Below are 25998 nucleotides of genomic sequence, written 5' to 3'. Positions count from 1 at the left end.
AATCCCTTCAAGCCAGATATACATTTGATATTGAGGTAGGTAGATAGTGAGATCCTTCAAGTCAGATATACATTTGATATTGAGGTAGGTAGATAGAGAGGTCCTTCAAGCCAGATATACATTTGATATTGAGGTAGGTAGATAGTGAGATCCTTCAAGTCAGATATACATTTGATATTGAGGTAGGTAGATAGAGAGGTCCTTCAAGCCAGATATACATTTGATATTGAGGTAGGTAGATAGTGAGATCCTTCAAGTCAGATATACATTTGATGTTGAGGTAGGTAGATAGAGAATCCCTTCAAGTCAGGTATACATTTGATATTGAGGTAGGTAGATAGAGAATCCTTTCAAGTCAGATATACATTTGATATCGAGGTAGGTAGATAGAGAATCCCTTCAAGCCAGATATACATTTGATATTGAGGTAGGTAGATAGTGAGATCCTTCAAGTCAGATATACATTTGATATTGAGGTAGGTAGATAGAGAGGTCCTTCAAGCCAGATATACATTTGATATTGAGGTAGGTAGATAGTGAGATCCTTCAAGTCAGATATACATTTGATATTGAGGTAGGTAGATAGAGAGGTCCTTCAAGCCAGATATACATTTGATATTGAGGTAGGTAGATAGTGAGATCCTTCAAGTCAGCTATACATTTGATGTTGAGGTAGGTAGATAGAGGATCCCTTCAAGTCAGGTATACATTTGATATTGAGGTAGGTAGATAGAGAATCCTTTCAAGTCAGATATACATTTGATATCGAGGTAGGTAGATAGAGAATCCCTTGTTCTGTTTCACGGGTTTTCACTGAAATTATGGACCTTAGACTTAGCAAATTTTACAGAAATAGCAGTTTTCTGGACTTTTATACAAACACTTGCAGATATTGAGCTGAATTTTGGTTTGCAAGTCTACAATGTACCATGATGAGTTACAGATCAAGTTTATGTTTCGTTGAGATTTTCTATGAATTAAAACCCTTTGAATTATCTTTTTTCACTTATTATTTGAGTGTATAATTGTGGCTGTACTCACTAAGGTTTTTTTCATTTAAAAACTGGTAAAGTAGATTCTGTTATTATTGTTATGATTCTTTTTAATTCTCTTTATTTCTTGTTGAGTCACCTTCTTCATTTTCATACACAATTTACTGTAGAGTTGTAATTTCTGCATGATGATAACAAGTCTAATGGAATTCTTGAGATTCTGTCAACAATTTTAAGGAGAATGAACAATAAATATTGAGAAGCATTTCTTTTTTAATATCACACAGAGCACATTCTTTTTCAAACAACTAAAAACTGCAAAGCACTAATAGATTAAGAGAAAAACACATTGTATTAACCTAGCATTTCTAGGCAATAGAACTTGACAATGGTAACGAGACAGACCAGAGGAAGACCACTACAGTCACTGTCAATATACAGGATCTTGACGACAACCAACCATTGTTTGAGTTTTCTGAGTACTCAGTTAATGTCACAGAAATGGATTCCCAGACAACAGGAGCAACAACTCTTCCAGGATTGACCATGAAAGTTACTGACCCTGATGATGTAAGTTACTAGGGCACTTTAAGAAAAAAAATGTGATATAGCTCTCAATCTTTGTCAGTTTTTAGTTATAGATTTTTATTAAGTGATGATAAATCAGTAACCTTATTAGCAGTTTTAGTCTTAAAAGTTGATCTTGTACATTATAAATTGTTTGAACAGCCATATTTATTATTTATTTCAGGCAAGTTTTGCAAAGTTTGATGTTAGTATCAGAAGTGCTGTTCCCCATGATAACTTCTTGATCTCACCTGAAACAGGAGTTGGCTCTGCTCTCATCAGTCTTACAATAAAGAATCCATCACTACTAAATTATGAAGCAGTGAATGACAGAGTTCAGACAGTCACAGTGAGTTATAAATACTGAAAACATACTTATTTTGGCTTTTTTGTGAGCTAGAAAGAACCATGATAATAGACCACTGTGAGAAAGTCTCTTTATAATAGAACACATCTTTGAGACCTTGTAAGACATGAAAATTGATAGTCAGGAAATTGGATTGACATTGCGAATTGCAAAAATAAATATCCATGGAAATCATTTGTTTACAATGGTTGTCGGGGCAACTGAAATCCAAGTATTATTGAATAACAAATTAATATACATGATATCAGGATACTGTATGAAATGCAATTTTAAAGATATTTGTTTGATATACTTACTGCATCATATTCTAGCTTATTGTGTGTCACACATTTAAGAAAAATGATTAACTAAGCTCCTTCATTATAGAACTTAATTTAGAAAGAATAATCAATGGAACCAAGGTTATAGCAGTAATCAAAAAAATGTAATCCAGGGACAAAGACCAGACATGGAAAACAGACAATAAAAAACATGAAGTAATTTAAATCATACATACAAAGTAACAAAAGCAAATGAGCAACTTGAAAAATGTATGAAATTAATATTCTTTTTTTTAATACAATCTGCTTTGAAAATTATGTAGTTAGTGAACAACAAATTTGAGTTTGAATATGAGTACATGTATAACTATATGTTCAATTGAAATTTTTGGACAATACCTTTTGCAGGTTGAAGTGAAAGATTCCCGAACAAAAAATAAAACAAATATTGCCACGGTTACAATAAACCTTTTAGATGCAAATGACAACTACCCTGAGTTCTTACAACTTAACTACTTCCTTTCTGCCCGTGAAGATTTAGCTGTTGGACAGCCTCTTGGAACAATCACAGTAAGATTATGACATTTCTAATATTTTATAGATAATGCTAGTAGAATACTACATTATCAGAGTATTACTATTTAACTATAAGTTTTTGTAAGAATAAGGAAAAATCAGAAACATGATCAGGTGAATGGAAATGGTGAATATGTAAAAAAACACCTCCAGGATGAAAAATGTCAGCTCAAGGCCACCCATGGGTCTTCAATGAACGATGAGGAAACCTTCACATGACTGGGTTGGCTGCATCTGGTCTCAAAACAAAATTATACAAAGATACAGATGATAATTGCCTCTCTGTATTCCAGCGGTATAAAAGTGTGCATGTCAAAAACCCACTATTTCACTCCACAATGCTTTCTCTATTTGAAAAAGCCATAACTTGATCTCTGCATCACTGGATTTACTCAGAAAATTTTCACTAGAAAGTAATATAGAAAAATTAGATTTTTGGCAGAGCTATCTGCCTTTGAAATGTTCATTTTCAGTGCTTTTCAATGAAATTATAAATATATTTACCAAAGTGATATGGAAAATCTTTTTTTCCGATGATTCTGATTGTGCAAATAGTCAAATAAAACTTTCAAAAAGGTAGGTGTTTCATACCATGTTTCAACCACTGCCTGGTTCTTACAGACTGACACTTAAAAAGCTTATATGTAGGTATTAATGCATAAATGGTTAAGATTTCGGTAAAACAATGGTAGCATGACAAACAAGTAAATGCTTACTTTGAGAGCAATTTCATATCTTAAATAAAAATTCTGGAAACAGAACTCCAGGTTTTGTCTTACTCTTTCATGTAGTAGATATTGATATTTGTGAATTACAGGGAACAGATAAAGACAGTGGCTTGAATGGTGAATTAAGATACAGTTTATCTGGCACAGGAGCTGACGTGTAAGTTGTCAGATTCTTCAAATCTTTATGTGTTTTAAATTAAGGTTGTACACTATTTTTGTATTTTTTTTTTCATTATTAAACACAATTAGAGATTGAAAAGAAATGAATGAATACCAAAAAAGTAACTATAAGTCCTTTTTTGTCAAGCCCTCCTTGTTAAATGCTTTACCACTGAAAATCAGTATTTTAAAATTTATTTTGATTATTTCATACTATTTTATTCATTATAAAATGTTTCAGTTATTGTATTTATACTGCAACAAAATTTTAAAAGAAAATGACGTAGTAAGCAAGAAATGTGTATTATACACATTAAAATATGGTCTAACAAATCCTTGAAAGCAGATTAATATCACAAATGGTGAAAGTAATTTCAACAGTATCTTGTTTAATTAGGTATGGAATACTATCTTTCTATTGTTTTCCAGATTTAATGTTGACCCTGTTAGTGGCACTATTTCTTTGGCTAAAGCTTTGGACTTTGAGAGCACTCCTAGATATGAATTATTGTATGAAGCTAAAGACCTTGGGCCTTCCCCTCGCCAAACAAGGGTCCCACTGTCTATACAGATTGACAACTATAATGATTTTGGTCCAGTATTTAATCCTGCTACGTACACCACATCCATCCGAGAGACTGACACTACTTTGCTTATACCTGTTACGGTACAGGTAAGTGATTGTCTTGTCTCTGTTTCAGAACTGGCAAATATTCATCTGGAAACTTCTTACTTTTAAATATTACATATAGGCAAATAATACAATAGCAAAGTCTTATTAATGCACACTTTATTGGAATATTGAAAGCATTACCTGTGAATGCCTTCCTAATTTTGTATTTTACAGGCCACAGATAGGGAATCAGGGACCAATATAACCTACAGAATTGTGGCTGGAAACTTGGTAGATCGTCCACCATTTGTCATGGGATTACACTCAGGTGTCCTTTCTGTAATTAGAGAGATAAATTATGAAGAGACGCCTAACAAACAAGGATAGTAAGTATTTTGTTGAAGATAAGATTTACTTATAAGTACTCACAGTTTTTTGTCCAAGAAACCTTAGCAGCCCTAAGATTGAAATTCTTGTTCAATATTCTTTTGAATGCTAGGGATGAGGAGGGATAGACAAGGTACTTTTAGTTTTTAAAGTGTTTCTGATGCTCAGCAGTTATGTTACTTTCACTTTCTATGACTGCAGAAAAAACTTGGGTTTAATGGGGCTGTTGTTGTTTGTGTAAACCTTTGTGTGATTACTTGAAGATTAGTTGATTGATCTCTATGAAATTTTATAAAAAGATTTGAAACCACAAGTGGAAGATGGATGTCTATGATATTATTCTCCAATATTTTTTACCAGGAAGGTCAGACTTGGACTGATTTAGGGGTTTAAGACTTGAACTGTTTAGAAATAAGAGCCCACAAACAAGGATCATTTTTCTGATGTCCGGACAATAACATGATTTTTGTATCTAGATCTCATTGATATTGTACCACAAAGTGTCATACCACTAAAGGATGGCTGTGTTTAATTCTAGGGGTTATTACTTGGACCAATTTGGAATCAGGGTCCTAAAGGGACCAGAAACAAGTATTTTATTGCTGTCCAGACATCAACTTGAGTAAAGTGAATAGATATCTTTTAAATTGGACTTTAAGATGCCATACGACTGAAGGAAGAAGGGTTGGGACATGAGCTGAGCATGAATTTAGGGCTACAAAGGGGACAAAAACATGCTTGTTTTTTTTTATCTGGATGGAAACTTGAGTAAAAGGGAATAGATCTCTTTCAAACTGTATCACTAGGTGCCATACCCACAAAGTAAGGTTGGGATTAATTTTGGAGGTTTTGGCTGAAACCATTGAGAAATTAGGGGCCAAAAAGAGGCCACATTGATTCTTATGTAATGACAAATGTTTAATCTTAAACAAAATACTAAGCTGTATCAAGCTTAAATGGTATGTCCATACTTGCCATAACTGTTCAGGGATCAGCCTTTGTGGTCATTTCAAGCATTGCCCTGTGAAGTATTATGTTTACATGAAGTATTCATCTCCAATAGATTTATTGAACACTTTTATTTCAGTTTTATTTTAACAATAGAAGCAACAGATGCAGATCAACCTCCACAGAAAACCAATACCACCATCACAGTTTCTATAATTGTAAGTAATAGGTCTTACTGACATAGGTTTACCTGATCAGGCTGGGTCAGTCACATGATGAGTGGACTTCAGACATCCCATCAGATGACTATCCTGTAAACTTTGAAACATTTAATGTGGAAAATTCTTTCCCATTACCACTGTCTCATGTGGAAGATTTAAAAAAAAGCATATATTTTATGTAAAAATTCAATTATTTAGTATTTTTACAGAAAATATAGTATTTTAATCAAAAACCCTTGCAAATGTTGTATTTTTTATGTGGGACATTCTAAATTTTTCATTGATATTGTGAGAGTCTACCTCCCTATATGGGAGGGTAAATAGGTATGTACTCAGTAATGGTTAGTCACCTGGACATTACCCAGTTATCTAGTTCCTTTTTAGTACATTCATATTTTGTCATTGATAATGAAGCTTTACGATAGGGTAGAGTTGCATCTGGGATGGGCGTTTGTGCTAATAACCCCAAATTTCAAAAATGCACTCCTTTATGATTAATCTGTGGGCTTAGGGATATGTAGGAAACAGGTATTGTACACAAACTGATGATGACCAAGCACTCAAAATGTTTATCTATAATGATGTTGTTTACCATTCAGACGTTTCAGTGTTTTTCAAATGCCTGCATTCTTGCCTTTCCCCTTATTGTCATTGTGAATTCTGATTGCAGTTATCAAGATCATCTCAAACTAAAAGCAAAAAAAAAATACATTGGAAATGAATAATTACAAATTCATATGATATTTTATTGTATAAGATTCTGTTTTATTCTATTGAAATAACAGGTTTAAATTTTCATACTTTTATAAGGTTTGTTAAATCCTAGATTTGCTAAAATAGAACCATACCATACATACATTTGAAAGGAATGATTGTATTTGAATTTAAATTTAAGTTAGAAGCCTTATTTTTGATGTTCTACTTTCAGGATGAGAATAATCATGACCCAATATTTGCTCCTTCTGAGTACAATGCAACAATTAGTGAAATAGCTAATGCAGGTATGAATATGACTGTAGCTTCTTGCTGCTTCTCAGGGCATAAGTCGTTTTCTCCTCTACCTGATTTTGCCAGTCTGCCATTGGGGTTAAATCACTTGAAAGATCTCTAGATATAAACTGATATTTTAAAGCATATATCAATGTGATCTTTTCATCTTAAAATCTGGATACTTTCTTTTGGGAAGTTCTGCAGGAAAATTGTATAAGTAAAATATGAATCAACAAAATGTGAAGCCAAATATAGGACAATGATGAAACAGACTTTATCCAATTATATTTTGGTGAATCCTACAATGAAAGTAAATTTGATGGATTTGATGCGGATGACATCTATGATTTATTTTAGTTGTTCTCCAAGAAATGGAATTTGATAGGCTAGAACTGAAGCAGAAATGCCTGAGAACATAGATCATTGATCGATCCCTCTTGACGGTCCCATGTTTTGTGCTTTATGCCTAGATAATAAAATATTGAACCCAGGTGCTAATGTGCAACATAAGTTCAAATTAAAGTAAAATCATTATGCCTAGGAAATTTTTTTTTTGTATCTCCAAAGATAGGAAAGTTATGAAGCTTAGAATAAAGTGTACAGTTTGAGCATAGATATATCAGAAAAGGGCAGCAGAATGCTGTGCAGCATTTTCAGTTTCATACTGAATTTATCTTTGAAATAGGTAACAAAGTCAATCCTGACTTATGAAAATTAGGTTGCTCAAACACAGTATATTTAGAATTATGAAATGTGGTAACTGACGCTTCATTGGTGCATTTCATATTATCATGAGTTTCAGTCATACAATTTAGAAAAAGTGAAAAAAGTATTTTTTAGTCTTTATTAAGTTCAAGTGTACTGTATGATTTTATACAGGAACCTACATTGAGACAGTGACTGCGACTGATAATGACTTTGGTTCTAACGGAGAAGTCAAGTACTATATCTGGAGTGGCGGTCAGGACAATTTTGCCATTCATGCTGACACAGGACGGATCTCTGTTACTGATAGAAAGTCCTTGGATTTTGACAACATTAAAATGTACAATGTCACGGTCAGTATTTAGGAATTTAGGATCAGTTTGCTTAGAAAAGTACTTTGTAATGTTGATATTGTTTTTTAGCAAAAATATAAAAACCTTCCTTATTATCGCTCCTGATCCAAAGGGCCATGTGAGCTATTTCCATCACTTGGCATCCACCATCATTGTTGTCTTTTGGCGTTGTTGTTTACCATTTTTTTTTAAAGCTCTTCTCCTCTGACACTACTGGACCAGATAGAACTAAACTTGGTATGAATGTTCTTGTGGTATTCCGCCTAAAACTGATGTGGGGATTTTTGAACCATTGAAAAACATGGCTACCATTACTAAAAAAAAAAGAATACCGACACAAGAAGTAGTGTTCAGCATGATGAGATGTTTGTTTGATCTTTGTGTGGTCAATATTTAGTGTGAATGTGTTTAGTCATGTTGGAGATATTGCCTTTTTACATTTTTTTTTTGCTATTTTTAATGTGATTACTACCAAATTTTCTCTCCTTAGAAGCTACTGGACAGAATTCAGTGAAAGTTGGTATGATTGTTCCTCAGGTGTTAGTGTTAGGAATTTTTATTCATGGCCATTTTTTACAAAAAATAGAATGTGGCTTACCAAGCCAGGTGGGCGATTAAGGCTCTTTAGAGCCTCTAGTTTTTTACATTGTCCTTGCCTACTTTGTGGAAGCACTGAAAGTGAAAATAGATTCAGATCAATTACTGAAGACAGAGATGGTAATTACATCATTTCTTTTTTTTTAGATCCATGCTAGAGATCAGGGTGGTCCTCCAAGGACTGGTACTGCCTCAGTTCTGGTTAAGATAACAGATGCTAACAACAAACTACCTCAGTTTGTACCACAGATATATACAACTAATATACAGGAAAGTAAGTCTTATATCAAGGCATTTAAAATGTAGAATTGACAGTGTGTATTAGGCTTAAAATAAGTTATATGTAGAAGGCAGCAGCCTTGAAACAATAATATAAAACTTCATACCTAAAAAGGTTGTGCATAACATACCCAAAGAGTCAGATTCAGTTATGAGTTTGCATCAGTGTGATAGGGGACAAGTTCGTGTAAAGATGTCCCTTGCAAACTTGGGATTTACAAAGGAATTTTACCTTATAAATTTAGTTCTGCCTCTTTAAAGTCTTTCAAGCACTTTTCATGGTATTTTTATATTTTTTATCCCTAAAACATTAGATTAACCTCAACTGGGTGTTGAAACCTGATGAAACGTTTTTCATGTGGTCTTTATTTACATTCTAGTTACCAAGTACAATAACTGACTTCAATTTGATGAATATTTTTGTCAAGTTTTCTCTCTTTCCTACCATTTAATATTGTCTGTATTTCCAGATGTTACTATAAACACATTGGTACAGACAGTGACGGCTACAGACCCTGATTCTACCAGTAGTTTACAATACTCTATCAGGAGGAGCTCCATCATGGCAAGGGACAGTAATGGTGCTATTATACAGTCTGTTTATCCATATGATTATAGGGTAGGATTTTATATCATTTATTTACCTTAGTAAGGATGATAAAATAAAAACTGACATTTTAAACAATTGAAAATACACATACTATTTTTTGACCATCTAAAGTTCCAATTTCCCTGGCATTGTCCTGAGTGTACTGTCCTTAACAACCTACATTGTAAGTATTAATGAATACTTTTGCTATGGAAAGAATTCATTTAGAGAAAAAATGTCAATTTGTGATGTTTTATCTAACTTTGATTTCTTTTTAAAAAATCATATTAAAAATTATATCATTAATACACAATTATTTGTAAATAAGATTATTTCAAATCAATTTGTAGCCTCTAACACTAATTTCAATTATATGCCATTATATTATATTATAGGATGTTTTCGCTATCAATGAGACTTCTGGTGAAATAAGAACAGCTTTGAAGTTAAGTCGTGATGCTACTGCCACCATAGAGTTTAAAGTAGAAGCTAGAGATTTGAAGGCTGAGAATCCACTTGTCCAGACTGCTACTGGTTGGTATTTATTATATTGCTATACTATCAGTTATTGATATATGTATGAAATCCAACCAGGTATCCATCTATTTCCATTTTCGTAACATATTTCTATTGGATGAAATGTATTTGTATTTGATGTACAGTCTTGGCATGGAGAATTGAATTGTGTCCCCTTTTCCAGGTTTCCTGCACATCTACTCTCTATTTACAGTGCTACTAAAAAGTGTTAATGTTTGTTTATTCAAAGTTAGGAAATGTCTATCACTACAATATGCGCTACTTCTTTTTATACTCCTCGCAACGAAGTTGCAGAGGGTATAATGTTTTTGACCCGTCCGTCGTAAGTTTTGCTGACTTTTTTTTGAATGCTTGCAGATATTGACATGATGTTTGGTATATAAGTTCACCGTGATAAGTTACAGGTCAAGAGTAAGTTTTATTTTGCTTCAATGATTTTTATCGAAATTACGGGCCTTGATCTTTGCAAAATTCACAGAAATAACTGTTTTTTGGACTGTTTTTTCTAAATGCTTGCAGATTATGACTTGATTTTTGATATATAAGTTCACCATGAGAAGTTACAGATCAAGTGTACGTTTTGTTCCGCTACGATGATATTTACTTTGGATTAATTAAAACTCAAAGAAATCAGAGTCAGGAGTTTGAAACTACCATTCTGAGTAATAGAATTTAGTTAGAAGATGAAGGTCTAAAGCCTAAAAAACATTCTTATTCCTCTTTTTATCGGGGTCCTTCTACATGTATTTCTCTCACAAACAATTATTTGAGTATCCAACATGGGGACACGGGGTATGTGAGTGCGTTCACTAAGGTTCTTTAATTGTTCATGAAAAATTTGAATATTGAAAAAAAAGTCTGGTGTTAAATTTAAAGTGTAAAAAAGTATTTTCTTTTCCATTAGGGTATTAGAAGATTCAATTTCATGTTTTTTTAGTGACAGTGTGATTACTGGAATATAGAAACCAGTCACTCTTCATACTTGGTTTTCAGTTATATTTCATCAGTGATATATAATACAATTTATCTGTAAATTGATCTAGCTGAAAATCTTAAATTTGATACTTACTAATTTTATCTGTTTCAGCTGATGTGTTGGTCACTATCCCTGTTAATTGTATCTGTTTCAGCTGTCACTATCCTTTACTATTTGTATCCGTTTCAGCTGACGTGTTGGTCACTATCCTTGCTGATGCTAGCATAGAACCTGAGTTTGCAGCTCCATGGACGGTAAATAATCCCAACTATAACTTCAGAATATCAGAGGAAGCTAATATCACCACTATGATAACAACTTTGATAGCTACAGACCCTGTCTTGACAACTAATATTCAGAACTTTGAAAAAGTTCCTGGTTCAGATGTTGGTGATTACTTCTTTGTTGATAGAACCACAGGTAAAATACTGTGTATCAAATGTTTTTGCTACAAGTTTTTAGAATAATTAATTGACTTTTCACAGTGACTAATTTTTCTTTTATTGCCATGAATAATGTGTATTAACTGTTTCTATAAGTGCTTCAAAGCTCTTCAGACCACAGCCATGTTAAAAAAGTGGTCAACACATGACCAATATTTTGTACAACACATTGGCTTCGTCTATTAAAAAAAATGATTAAAGTGGTCATCTAGAATCAAAATAAATCACTGGAACTCTATTTATCATTGTTTTACCATGGGCTGGCCATTTGTGTTGTTATTTAAAACAATGCGACATAAATGGCCCGCAAGTGGTAAAACAATGATAAAATAGAGTTTCCATGATTTATTTCCTAAGTAATCATTCTGGAATAATAATATAATTGAAAAAAAATAGGCATACTTACAAATTTCTGCTAACAAAATTTATTGTGATTTAGTCTACCTTAATGTACTATGATTCAAAAAAAAGATACAGTAATTTTGTTCATATTGTTGCTTTCTTTTCACAGGTCAGATCCGTATAAACAAAAGACTGGACTTTGAATCATTGAACAACAAGTTCCTGTCCTTTGGTGTAATTGCTATTGGCTCCAAAGCACAAGCCACAGCATCAGTAACCATACAAGTCTCTGATATAAATGATAATGCACCACAGTTTCTAGCTAGTGTAAGTTCTTATGTTTGTGTTTTTGTTTTTTACAAAACTTTCTTATACTGAGTTTAAAATGTATGTTTTTTTTTTCCTCAATTATTTTTATAACCCTTATAAGGTTCATCGTAACTGACATTAGATTCCAGTCTTTATCTCATCTCATATGCTATCTTAATAGCCTAGACATATTTTTTTCTCAATTTAGATAAAAATTAGATTTTTATTAGGAATGAATTAAAGTATTGTTGGTCTTTTTATAGTATAGTTACTTCTGAATTTTTATTGGCTCTTAAAATCATGTTTGGTACTTAGCTTGATGATTTAGTTGTTCATGTGAGTTCATTTATATTTTATGTACTCATTAATTTCCAGGTGTGAACTAAAGAGCCCATAATTTTATATTTTTAAACTTTTAACGCTGTGCTGTTGAATAGGAAATTTAGATATTTCAGAGTTACAGTTCTTATGCACATAAAAAATTTAGAATTGGGTGTCTGTGATTACCAGATAAACTTTCTATAGACCTTCCAATGACATCAACTGAACTATGTATTTTGATATTAATTTATTATTTTCCAGTCATACTCCTTCTCTATTGATGAGGATCGTGTGTTTCCTGCCCAAGTTGGAGCTGTATTTGCCTCAGATTTAGACAGTGGTAGTTATGCCACACTGAAGTACTCCCTTACAGGTCAAGGTGCTGGAGATTTCCTCATATATACCACTCCTAGACAAGAGGTATGTATACTTAATGAATGTATTCAATTTCTGATTAGTTTATTCGCTATAACCTAATTTGGGTCCGTTTACGCGGAATTATCCGCGAAGCGGATTATGTTTCAGCGTAAACGGACCCAAATTAGGTTATAGCATATAAACTAAACAAAAATTGAATACATTCATCATATTTTAATTAAAAATTAAAAAAATAATATATCCATCACTTTTATTAACACTGAGTAAACAGCAACTTTAATTTTTTCCACCGTGTAGAAATTCTAGTAAACAAATTGGCCGCCATTTTAAAATCAGTGGCAAGACGCTGTCATTTCATCACTGGGAAATGTTCAGTTATTTTCCATAATTGAAGACACAGTTATTAAAGCAGGAATTTGACATAAACCCGGCGGACGTAAAGTTAGATGATAATTTATTGTCACAAAAATGTTTCAACGTTACAATGTGACTGAAAACGTTGTTTCAGATGTTGACAAACAAAAAGTAGTTCCGCAAAAGGTGGGCATGCCCTAAATAGCAAGTTAGTTTATACAATTGAAACAATGTTGATTTTTGTCAACAAACCAATCAGATGGCAGGATTCTCATCAAATTAAAATATTTAGCTATAGTATATGTCTTTCTAAACTTCAGGCAAAATTTTTGAAATCTAAAACTAGAGAGACTAAAAACCAACTAAATTACATACTTTTGTTTTAGAATTCCTTAGAGAATGTTTCTGTGGTATTTTCTTTTTGGCCATAGGCCTTCTTCAATTTCCTTTCCAGCTCTTCTTCTACAACTGTCAGTTGGAATTTTTATTACACTAATATACACTTTGTGCTAAAATTACTCTTCTCATGTCTAAATGGCCACTATTAGATCCTTAAAACATTGCCGAAGTCAACAAAAATTGCTACTCTTTTGAGTTATCTACCCTTGGAATAGTTCATTTTATGTGCATTTTACCCATAAGACATGGCAAACCTGGTCTTAGTCTTTAGTTCTTATTGTTGAAGTAGATAAATGTTTTTGTCTACATTGTTTCATAGATTTTCTAATTTAAAGACTGGTTTGTAGGATCCAATCTTTAATTACAGGTATATTTTTATTATCAGAAGGATCGATATATAGAGCATCATATGATTTTCCAAAAATACAACTATCATCCCTTATTAAAGAATCATAATGGAAGTAAAATGGGGGGATTGCATGTCATATCATGTGCTTTAAGTGCAGCTATTTGCCATCTCATCATGCTGATGGGCTTTTCTCTGTTTATACATTTTAAAATCATTACTTTACTAACAAGCATCAAGAAATACTTTTGAAGTCAAGATTTGATTGAAGAAGAATCGAAATTGATATTGCATGCATATTTAATCACTTACTGACAATAGCATGTCAAATTACTGATACACTCTCTTATAGTAATATCCTATCTTTCTACAGGGTTTGATCTTTATCAAAGAGGGCACAAAGCTTGACCATGAGTCAACACCAGTATACAACCTACAAGTTGTGGCTACAGACAACTACCAAGCAGACATAAGTGCTGAAGTTCAACAGACTAACACAGCTGCTGTGAGTATTAATGGATGTCACCAACACCATTAGAGTTTACTAATACCATAATTTGGGATACATACAATGCTTGCTAGTGAACGTTATTACTATTGTTTTCTTTTGTTGAAAGGAGCTCCCTTTTGTTTTGGGCATTTCCTGGTAGTTTATTTTTTAGTTAAAGGTTTGGTGAAAATGTGGACAGGTTTATAATGTGATTTGAGACTGTTCATTAATATTTATGTTGTATTTTCTTTTTCTGTCATTAATCTATCAATACTGTGAAAATGTGGACAGGTTTATAATGTGATTTGAGACTGTTCATTAATATTTATGTTGTATTTTCTTTTTCTGTCATTAATCTATCAATACGGTAAGAATGATTGTGACAGTATATTTTCTAGCTCTTACCACGATTCACCTCTAGTTCATGTATGTAGGTTGTTTTATTAGACTTATTTGGGTCTGATTGTTCTGCACTGCCCATATTTCCTATGAAGCAGTTGTTCATATGGCATATGTATCTTCTTACAGCTGACTATTACAGTAAATGATGTCAATGACAACACTCCAATCTTTCCTGGAAATTATTCATTCTTCACTGTGGAAAGTTATGAAGTCGGAAGAGTCATTGGTATGGTATCTGCTACTGACGGTGATAGAGGATTGTATGGTGAAATTTTGTATACACTGAAGGCCATGGATGAACAAGATGGTAACTAAATATTATTAGGACAGCATATAGGACAGGAACTGCATGGCTGTGGTTTCATAAAAAATCTAAAATTTAGATTTCCATTGAATTCATGAAATTCACTAAAACTATCCAATTGGTTGGAATTTTGTCTTTCCCAGCGAGATTCTGGTATTGCTCTTCCTGTGTTAGTTTCCTTGTTAGGATCTTATGGTACAGTTACCTGATTACATCAGTTTAATCACTTGTGCTAGATTGCATTAGCATTACTAAATCGAAATTCCATGTCAGTTTCATTGCATGTGCCCCCACAGTCACAGTCTATTGACTTGGAAATTACTTGTGTAGATTTAAATGTTAAGTTTACTTATTACATCAGTTAAACATGAATCACTTGTGCTAGGTCAGCCATATTTGCCTTTGAATGACTACAACAGATCCATGCTTCCAGTTTTTAGTGGACTCTGGGTTGCTCATTTAGTTTTGTTTCTTTGTATGTGTTGATTTGATTATTTCATGTTCTTTGTTGTGTTGGTCTGTTTTTTCCCTGTCTAGTCTTTATCCTAGGAATATATAATTTTTTTATTTCTGCTGGAATCTTGGTTCCTTTCATTACTCTTGGCATTATCATCACTATATCACAGTTCTGTATCTGTCACAATGATCATGTGTTACCATTGAAACATATTACTGTGATAACAGTTTGTTAGTTCAGGAAGGGTTTCTGAAAGTTCTCAATTTGAGATTTTTTTACAAAATTGGACCCTTAGATTCTAAAAATCTGATTGATATTGTGTATGCAAAATTTATTCTACCAGATTTAATTTGAAATTTAAGCAGTTTTCTTATTATGTCGGAACCTTTGATCATGGATGTAATTAATCTTTATTAGTGTTTAATATTTTTGCAGTATGATTTTATTTTGATAAGGTGTTTCAAATATGGCCAACATTGCATACAGCTGGTGTAATTTTTGTTGTATGATATTTCCCAGATCTAAACAGATTCAGTGTACATCCTGACACTGGAGCTTTCAGCAGTAAAGCTTCCCTAGAAGGTCTGTCCAAGAGAAGTCCAATTCACTTCAAGGTGTCTGCTATAGATCAGGGATCACCCCCTAAAATTGGTGTTACATATGTTGAAGTTAATATCACCAGTGGACAACTGGATGATGGGCTACCTTATTGGACAAGGCCAGCTCCTGATACCATTTGGGAAATTCCAGAGGTAACTAACTCCTTACATTCAACATTAAGAAAGGAAGGAATTTTGCATCACTATATGATATAAAATTAGTAATTCTATGATAAATTGTGTATGAATTCCTACTTAAGTTGTTAGATTAATGGTATCACTGGTAATTGTTTGCCTTTTTTAAAATTTCCATTGAAAAAAAAGAACTTAATAGATTGTTCAGCTATTAAGTTTGGACAAAAAGAAATTCAGCTAGAATAGCATAACTACATATAGCCTTCTGTATTAAGAGTTATTTATTAACTTTGACTGTTCAAAATTGGTGGAAGACTTCAGTTATTCATATTTTAAAGTTTGACTTTGAATCTTTTTAGGGACAAGGAATTGGAACTGTTATATATACATGTAAAGCTACTGCAGCGACACCTGGTGCTTCCATTATATATAGTTTTGTATCTAGTTCTGATCCTGACATCGAGGGTTTGTTTAAGATCAATGGAACAACTTGTAATATTGCTTTAAAACAAAATCCAGACAGGGAGTTCAGAGAAAATTATGATGTAAGTACCTGAACCGAACCGTGCATTTAAAATTGTGATCTACCGATCAGTCAACGATCCGTCAAATCGATCCATTTAACCGGTAATCGCATCACGTGACCACTGAGTGGTCAATATATTATACGGATTCCGGTGTTTCGTTTGTCAATTTTTACCCATATTTACATAATGCATTAGATTTAAACATCAATTAATTACTTTTATTTTGCATTTGTTTTATTTTTTAACAGAAAAAATAACATATGGATTTGATATAAAAAAATTATGGTAAATTCAATATGGTAGTATTTTGGATTCGTTCCAATGGAAATTCTTAAATTTACATGAACCTATCCTCCGTCATTTTAAATAACAAAACTGCTGTCAGATCGGTCAACGGTCATCTGTTATCCATCCATCATCGATCAATTAGTCAGTAGTCATCGATTTGTCAATTAGTAAGCTTTATTCAACATCTTGTTTTACCTATAAGAAATCTAAAATGTAAACAAGATTAGTCTTGTTGATAACTGATCCTAACTTATAAGGTTAATATTTTATTGATATATAAATTTATTTCTGCCAAACTGTGAAAGTAACTATTACAACATTCTTTTGGTGTAATAAGATTTATTGAAGTAGAAAAGAAAGCTTTGGAGAATAGCATAGAACAGCAACCAAAATGCCTAGGATAAGGGACGCAACTCTTACAAATCTTTGGAATGTTTGTATTCAGCATTTTACATCAGTCTTGTATAAGCATCAAAGTAACTTGGACTGATTTCATTCTGTTTCAAAGGAAAGCTTGAAAGGCTTTTATGAAATTGAATACAATACAAACATATCACTGATTTCAAGAGTTATGTTCCTTACCCTAGGTCTACCTCCTTAATTGTATCATACAAATTCCTCTTTTTTTCAAATATTAATACTAGGAGGGAGTTACATGTCTGTTTACAATTATCTTGATCAAGGAATCTCTTTTGAATTTTTCATGATAAAAAAGTCCTCGTTGTTTGCTGACATCCCTTCTGCATAAACTTGAAAATTCGCTTATTACTAGAACACTGCTTGGAAACATATTTTCTATATTGGCAGTTGATAATAGTAGCCCAGGACTCAAAGAATTCTACATTGAGAAGTTCACGAAAATTGACCATCCGCTTAACAGATATTGATGACGAACTTCCTTCATTTAAGAACTGCCCAGATAGACAGGTATGAAATAAGCATTATAGACAGGTGATCATTCTAAACTATTAAGTGAAATGTTTGAAACCTTATATATTTTCTGCAGCTTTAATCAAGCATGTCCTTAATTGAAATTTCAGTATGAAAAATAGCTCAAACTCATGAAAATATCCTTTTATGACATAACAAGACAAGAGAAATGTACAGTTCTAGTTTCAGTATATATAGGGATATATGTGCTCATTACAGTAGAACACATGACTTTGAGACTTTCCTTGATTATCTGTTTTCAGTATGCTGTAAAACCTCCAGAACCAGCAACAGTAGTAGAACAGTCCCCTCCAGGTACCTTGGTATACACTGTGAAAGCTTGTGATCGGGACAGTAATCCATCTTATAGCGCTGTCAGATACAGATTCCTTAATAATCCAACTAACTTTTCTTACTGTAAGTATATGATCCTCTGTCAACTGCATGATCTATGGACACTTAATCAAATTTAAATATTATTCTACAATTAGAGTTTATATCAATCCAAAAGTATGCATCATGAAATTACCTTTTTTCAGAATTATTTTAATACTTTTATATAGACATTAGACTTGCTTTACATCAATTTTTGTGAATTACTCCTCACCAAATAAATTACAAAGGAAAATAGTAACCGATACATCCAGTACACCTTTAGTAGCAATTAATTTGTTTGGTATTATTAATAATGATATCAATAACTTTGTTTTGCTTTCCTCATTAAACCATATTTGTTTATTGATTGTTCATATTTTAGGTTATCAAAACCCATGGTATTACTTCAATTTGGATGCTTCAACTGGTAGAATCACAACAACTTCTAATATTATTGACCGTGAAAGTTCCTGGCCTAATATTCTAGATAACTTTGTGTTGTGTGTCTACGCAGAGCAGGATTATAGTGCTGGTCGTAGGAGGAGACAGTTAGATAATGTAAACTGGTCGAATGTCAACACTGACCAGTATCTCTATGTCAAGGTCAATGTTATGGACATTAATGACAAATCTCCTTACTTCACAAATGTGGATGAAATTACAACTGGTAAGAACCTGTTGGTTTTAATCTTACATGGGAACACTTTTTCTTTTATGATACGTCAAAGTTTGTTTGTTTGTTGGGGTTTAACGTCCGAGCAGCAATATTTCAGCTATATTCAGACGATGAACATGAAATTGTTGATAAAATGAACATAAAATGATGATGAAACGAAAAAGGGATGGGACACAAGGACAATGGGGTCAACAAATTTTGATTGCCACTGGAAATAGGGAGAGGTGGGTAGGGTCGGGCAATTTAGCCTCCTGTGGCAGAGCCCTATGGTTCCTACTCCGGGAGAATACCACAGTAGGGTTCTTTAACGTACGAGGAACGTGGCATCTTTTCCAACATGGTGCACCACTATGGTTTGCGGTCAGGTTTTCCGTATTGTAGCCCCAGCATGTAACACACCAGGGGTACCCCATTCCACCACCCGGGGCACACATCCCAGTTGCTCTGTGGGCAGAGCGCCCTAGCCCCCAACTAAGGTTCTGAGCACTATTTAGTTGCCTTTTACGACAAGCTTAGCGCTGCTGCAGGCCTTTCTTTCAACACCCGGACCTGCACGGGGCGATACGTCAAAGTAATTTTTAATGCACCCTGTATTTTTTCTAAAGAACATGAATACAATTGTTTACACTAGAAGAGTATTCTATTGATAATTCTATGGTCCAACGTATGTTGTGCTCTGAAATATCTGTATGGTTTATCTTTCAGCTGTCCTTAAGTTCCCTACTCGTGATGATGTTGTAAAATTGGTAGCCATTGATCAGGATTCAGAACTGTACAATAAAGTTCGCTTCACCATCACATCAACGATCTTCCCAAGTCGTGGCAGAAATCTGCCAATAGATGGTGCTTTCACAATAAATCCAGAGACAGGACAGATAAGAGTTGGGATGCCAGCTTACATTGCTTTCACTGATGGATATTTTATTGTTGATGTAAAAGTTGAAGATCAGCTTGATTCATCTAAGAGTAGTGCAACAAGAGTTCGTGTGAGTAAATATGTAACTGTAGACTTTTTTTTATTCAGAACTATATTTGTCATAAAATCATATGTTTTTATTGAAAAGAGAGTGGACATTGCGTTGTTACCTTATTCCATACAAATATCTATTTTGGTTTTATAAAAAAAAATATAAAATGAAACTTTGGAGGTTAAAGGTTGTTCATTCCTTATACTTACAGCATACCACTTACTAATTTTATTTTATCATTACCTTTCATTTTCTGCATGTCAACTTTTTTAAACTTAAGTCGTCTTTTGAATTTTAAAATAGAGACTGTTATTTTGTCTTTGTAGGTGTATGTATCTGATGAAGCTAGTCAGGTAAGATTAGTTGGACAGACCAATGATTTAGAAGATCCTAGTGATACAGCTGACAAACTTATAGAGTGAGTATATCTTTATTGAAGTAACAAAACATATTTCTTTATATATTTAGGGTCACTAAAGTTTGTATGGTCATTCCTTCAAGTTGTTGATTTCTATGCTGAGCATTAATGGTAGTGATGTCAATTAGTTAACTACATATCTATCCCTGGTTAAACATTACATCTGATATTCATTCAATCATATCTTCTATTTTACCAAAAGGGAGATATACAAAAAGTCTTTTCAGATTTAAAAAAAATTCCCAAAAAATGAGTTCCTCTGAAATGGACTATTGAGACAAAAGGAAGAGTTATTTTCTATGAAATAACGTAACCAACATGTGACAAGTCAGCCTAACAATCAACACCATTCAGAACCTCACTCCCTAATTTTAGAATTTATATAAACCACAGTTTTGAAGATTTTTGGAAAATTAGGTTTGACCTTTCCTATATTATTATGTTGTATTTTTGTCAAGTTGAGACAACTTTTTTTGACACTCCTCATTACATCTGTAACTATTGAATGGAGAATTTTATTATACATACTTGTTATTGTACATGTATGTTATTATGTTTCTGAGAGAAAACAAGATTGATGTGGTTTTATTATTAAATGCTTTCTTTTTATGTTTAGATCATTGAAAACCAAGAGTGGAATTGGTATACAGAAAACGAAAATACAGTATCATACAACACTTTCTGGGGAAACTGTTCATGCACAGTAAGTTAATACCTCCAAATAGGCAAATATCCTCAGATAAATAAAAAAAAACCACTTAAATGGAACAATATGTTAAGATGTATATATGTGGGGTTACAACACTATCCAATGGATGTGAATACCATCAAATAAGATATTGTCTGGTTGGTGATGTTGGACTAAATAAATAATATTGAAGTTCACAATTATTTTCTTTTTAAGAACGTATGTGTTTAATATATTAGTTTATGCAGTTTTTATTTCTGAAAATTTTTAGAGATATATTAAGCAACCAAAAGCATTGCTCATGTGTATTTAGTCCTGGGTTGGGCATTTTTATATTCAAATTTTAATCCCCAGCGATCAAATATAAGTATTCAGTCCATGATTAAAGAGGTACATATTTGACAAAGATGAATATTCAATTCAATGATGATTATTTGATTTTGTTTTGTTGTTGAAATCTATCTAATCTCCATTTCAGACCTGACATTTGTTTTTTGTTGAAATCCATCTAATCTCCATTTCAGACCTGACATTTGTTTTTTGTTGAAATCTGTCTGTTCTCCATTTCAGACCTGACATTTGTTTCATTGTAGAACTCCATTTTTTCTGCATTTCAGACCTGACATTTGCTATGTTTTTGAAATCTATCTGTACTCCATTTCAGAACTGATATTTGTTTTGTTGTGGTATACAACAATCGTGTCTTAGACTCACAGGAGGGTACAGCTGAAATCACTAAATCTAAATATGCTGAAATATTACAACAATATAAACTTGGAGATCCTGGGGTATGTATAGGTACTCAATCTTTTCTTACTAGATTTGTCTGCTTTTTTCATTGAAATATGGTAACCATGAGTGATCCTATTACATCAGATATAGATTTGTATGGAAATATAGATTCTCCTAAATTTTTTGTTTTAATGTGTTAAACCATGTTGAAGTTATTGCCTTTTTTTTATGTTTTTTATGCATTTCTTAATGTTAGATCTGTCAAAATCCTTCTCCTCTGACACTACTTAACTAATTGGAACTAAACTTGGTATGAATGTTCCTTGGGGTAACCTGCATAGAACTGATTTGGGGATTTTTGATTGGTTGAAAAATAGTACATAGGGGTCAGACACTAGTTTTTTATGCATATATATCCAAAACCGTTAGGTTTAGCCAAATTCTGACATGGTTAAAAGTGTTCAGCATGATGAGATCTACCTGTGAAATTTTTTCTTTTAATCTGTTAAATCATGTTGGAGTTAGACCAATTGGAACCAAATTTGGTGTGAATGTTTCTAAGGGTGTTTTCCATAGAATTGTAGGGATTTTTTATCTGTGGAAAAACATGGCTGCTGTCACTAAAAATAGAACAATGGGATCAGTCAGAAGTTTTTCTCATACATCTCCCAATCCATTAGTTTTAGCAAAAATTTTTTCAGTTCCTGAAACGATCCTTATTATAGGGCTTACAAAAGTTCCAAGGGATCAAAGTTGTCAGATTGCTCCATGTAAAAATTATTGGCCTTGAAAAATGATGTGGTTTTTTTTTGGTTTTTGTTTTTGCAGTATTCTGCCATTATCTTGAAAACTAAGATAGATAGAATGAAACTTTCAGTTGCTGAAATAATCCTTATGATAAGGTCTACAAAAGTTTGTGGGGATCAAAAGTTTTTGGACAACTCCTTGTTAGTTATTGGCTTTGAAAGGCAAAAAATTATGTTTTTAGCAATTTTCAGCCAATATCTTGAAAACTATAATAGATAAAATGAAACTTTCAATTGATGAAATGATCCTTGTGATAATCCTACTAAAGTCTCCTTAAAGTCAAAATTAACGAACAACTTGTTAGAGTTATTGCCCTTGAAAGGCAAAAATTTAACTATGTGAGTGATTCAGGCTCCTGGGAGCCTCTTGTTTTTAGAAGTGTTAAACTTAGTACAGTGTATTTAACTTATGTTTTAAAACTATACTATCTGTTGTATAATTATGTTGATCTAGATCTATACATAACATCCAGAATATAAATAATAAATACCAATTTATAATAGAATGTCACTTTCAAATATACTACCATGTAATTTATATTTAAGCCATGTGAACCTCCAACCAGGAAATCTACCTATGATGCCTATTGGTGGGTCTTGGTGGCATTTGCTATATTTATGTTCGTATCCATTTTGATCCTGATAGTACTGGTGTGGTATTTCTATAAAAAGTAAGTTAATATATTGGGTCAACTTAAATGATAATTTTACAAAAGTAGTAATATGTTTGCATTTAAGGAACAAGCAGTTTTCGTTTCATGACACGTAAATAGTAATTCTGATATTAAAGGTACTAGTTACAGGAACAACTTCTTTTTAAAATTGATATTCTGGGTTCCCTTCAGCCTGTTAGACATCATAAGCCTTCTTATAGTCTTCATTTACATTTTTATTGCCTTTTGATATTAGAAAGAAATTACTACCATATTATATTTTATTTTTATTTGTTTTTAAAACTGGGGGAGCTCAATGCAACCCTGTTCTTTTATTAACTTTAAAATATTTCTTGTTTAGAATGCCATTGTTTAAGCTATATTGCAGTATTTTACAAAAATAATGGACAGAAAATATAACAGCTGTATAATAAAACATCCTGTTTTTTTTAGTGCATTGAATACTTGATTATTTTTGTTGTAGTTATAGACAGTATATGGACACTAGAAAAACATGTAAGTATTGAATCAAATACAGTGACACCAGTGTCAACCAAATCCTAGATAAACTGGAAATCTGTGTAAACTAGATATCTCATGAAGTACGTTCAGTTTCAATATGTTTTGTTCTTGTTTAAACCAAGCACCTGCCAAACAAAAAAGGTCCACTTTAGACAGGTTTTTACATTTATTAATACATGTAGTAGATAGGAGAAGTTAAAGACATTGGTGTTCTTTTATTCCATGGCATTTTCAATGACTGTAAACATATTTCAACTTGATGGTAATAGATCATCAAGTTATAGAGATTGAGAAAGGATAGGACACTTAATGTCCATATAAATTGTACTATCAATCTCCCATTAGTGATTGTGCTGTAAGGTCTGTAAACAGTTTAATTAATTAATCAAAAAAGAAAAGACAGTTTTCATAAGTTTAAGCTAGTCCTCAGAATTACTGTAATCATATATCTCATTTCAAAGTTTTGAAATGAGCCTGTAAAATATGTATGTTGATATTTTTTTCAGATATGGTTGAGTAGTGAAGTAAAAAAGGATTAGAGTTCATAATATATGTCTGATCTGTGATATTTAGTATTAGTACTCCAATGGATACATCACACCACCCTTATAAACATAATACAGAATAATAAAGCAGCATACTGTTAATTTCACCACTGCAGTTACTGTCAAAGTGTAGTTCATCATAGTTATGAAGGGTAGAAAATGGGTACTGATTAGATCATTTCACATGATTCTCATATAAAGTGCCAATATCAATCAAGCACTTCAAGTACATCTTTTGTATTTTATCTGTTAAAATTGTAAAAAAATGAAATTTTCTATAAAGTTCAATATTTATGGTGTACTCAGGAAGTATCACAGCTCCAGCTTTCTCCGAGGGGAAATGTTTGTTAAGCTTTCAACCATTCCAGTCCCTAATCAGTGTGTGTGTGTATGTGTGTTCCTTGCCAGCATTATTTGTGTATGTTAAGAGTAGAATGAGAATGCGTGTGTATGTGTGTGGTTGTGTGTGTGTGTTAATTAATTATAGAAAATAGGTTACTTTACAAACATGAACATTTCTATGATTACAGATTTGAATGTTGTGATAGAAAGTGAAATTGATTGATTTTTATTCTTGTGAAGATTGTTGGTGATATCAATAGTTATTGTAATAAACTGTTGACAAAATAGAATGTTTAGAATTGGAAGGACTTGGGTTATCTTCACAGGTCTTGTGCTCATATAACTTTACAAAAGGACAACATTTTTTGTGATGCTATAATTCACAATACTTGGTGTATATTTCCCAGATTTATATCAACTACATACCATAATTATACAGTGAAAAGTACTTCCTTAAAAATAGCAATTAATGAAGAAAAAAATATATATTAGTCCTGAATGATTAAGTGAACATCCTGTTCAGGAGGATTTTTAGTCAGTTGATTAATTGATTTATATATGTTGGTGGTATATAATATATTTTGTGTTTCACTGATAGTGTTGATTATGCTCATCTTCCAATAATTCACCACAGTTTTGCATCTCAAGTTGAAATTTTGACAACTACGAACATGTAAAACATACATTTAAGTCCCCTTAAGGTCGAAATTGTGATTTTTTTGTTCATACAACAACCTTACTCTTTCACATGTCTCAAAATAACCAAGATGATGTCTTTTGTGTGTCTTTTGTGTTTGGTACATATCTTGTGAAGCATAATAGTTTATATTGTTGTTTATACACATATTTATGGTTTTAAAGTTTGTATTTAATGATTTTTTTGTATACAATTTTGTACAAGCATTCCAGAATAAATTTTATATTCTATCATTTCAGTTTCTTTTTTTGGGGAGCTCTTCAGACTTGAAATTACTGGAATGCTTTCATAGTCACATCAACAATGTAAGAAAACATATACAATGTGCTTGTAAAAATTACAAAGTTGGCGATTATTCCATTTAAATATTACTAAATTACAAGAAACATGTGATAACAAATGATCTAAATACTGGCTTAGTATGAATGAATGACTGAATAAATACACCAGCAAGGCTGATTTAGAGTTATGGCTGTATCAGCCTAAGTTTTTCATCACACTGAACAAAAGCAAAGAAAATATTTTAGGACAAATAGAACGAAATTGAGATGAATTGAATTACTGGGAATTGGTCCCTAATCAAATACCCAATTTTATGACACACTGCATAAAAGCAATTGAAACATTTTGCTGTCAATTACACTGAAAACGGAGATAAATTGTCCGTCAATTATTCATGTTATGCAATACAAGGAACAATTTAGTGGA

General features: G+C 32.5%; 1 protein-coding gene across 1 annotated transcript in view; it reads left to right on the top strand.

Moving 5' to 3' along the window:
- The window catches only part of LOC148618911 (cadherin-87A-like), a 46814-nt gene extending 21293 nt beyond the window's left edge, over positions 1-25521 (top strand). Inside the window, exons 13-41 of the mRNA XM_088578271.1 lie at positions 1365-1562; positions 1744-1908; positions 2595-2756; positions 3580-3647; positions 4079-4322; positions 4497-4648; positions 5737-5815; positions 6747-6819; positions 7688-7866; positions 8611-8737; positions 9213-9361; positions 9727-9865; positions 11034-11264; positions 11799-11956; positions 12521-12679; positions 14110-14241; positions 14755-14935; positions 15909-16141; positions 16483-16668; positions 17746-17865; positions 18132-18285; positions 18626-18910; positions 19625-19905; positions 20214-20305; positions 20922-21008; positions 21658-21781; positions 23078-23202; positions 23669-23700; positions 24213-25521. Coding sequence (XP_088434397.1) covers positions 1365-1562; positions 1744-1908; positions 2595-2756; positions 3580-3647; positions 4079-4322; positions 4497-4648; positions 5737-5815; positions 6747-6819; positions 7688-7866; positions 8611-8737; positions 9213-9361; positions 9727-9865; positions 11034-11264; positions 11799-11956; positions 12521-12679; positions 14110-14241; positions 14755-14935; positions 15909-16141; positions 16483-16668; positions 17746-17865; positions 18132-18285; positions 18626-18910; positions 19625-19905; positions 20214-20305; positions 20922-21008; positions 21658-21781; positions 23078-23202; positions 23669-23700; positions 24213-24226 — 4329 coding nt within the window. The 3' untranslated portion in view covers positions 24227-25521. The remainder of the gene's footprint in view (positions 1-1364; positions 1563-1743; positions 1909-2594; positions 2757-3579; positions 3648-4078; positions 4323-4496; positions 4649-5736; positions 5816-6746; positions 6820-7687; positions 7867-8610; positions 8738-9212; positions 9362-9726; positions 9866-11033; positions 11265-11798; positions 11957-12520; positions 12680-14109; positions 14242-14754; positions 14936-15908; positions 16142-16482; positions 16669-17745; positions 17866-18131; positions 18286-18625; positions 18911-19624; positions 19906-20213; positions 20306-20921; positions 21009-21657; positions 21782-23077; positions 23203-23668; positions 23701-24212) is intronic.
- The last annotated feature ends 477 nt before the right edge of the window (positions 25522-25998 follow it).

The sequence above is a fragment of the Perna viridis genome, chromosome 4 (assembly GCF_037379345.1).
Source record: "Perna viridis isolate PV_CMFRI_1.1 ecotype Kerala chromosome 4, ASM3737934v1, whole genome shotgun sequence".
Taxonomy (NCBI): domain Eukaryota; kingdom Metazoa; phylum Mollusca; class Bivalvia; order Mytilida; family Mytilidae; genus Perna; species Perna viridis.
Note: the sequence above shows the minus strand (reverse complement) of the source record. Positions and strands in the feature narration are given on the sequence as shown.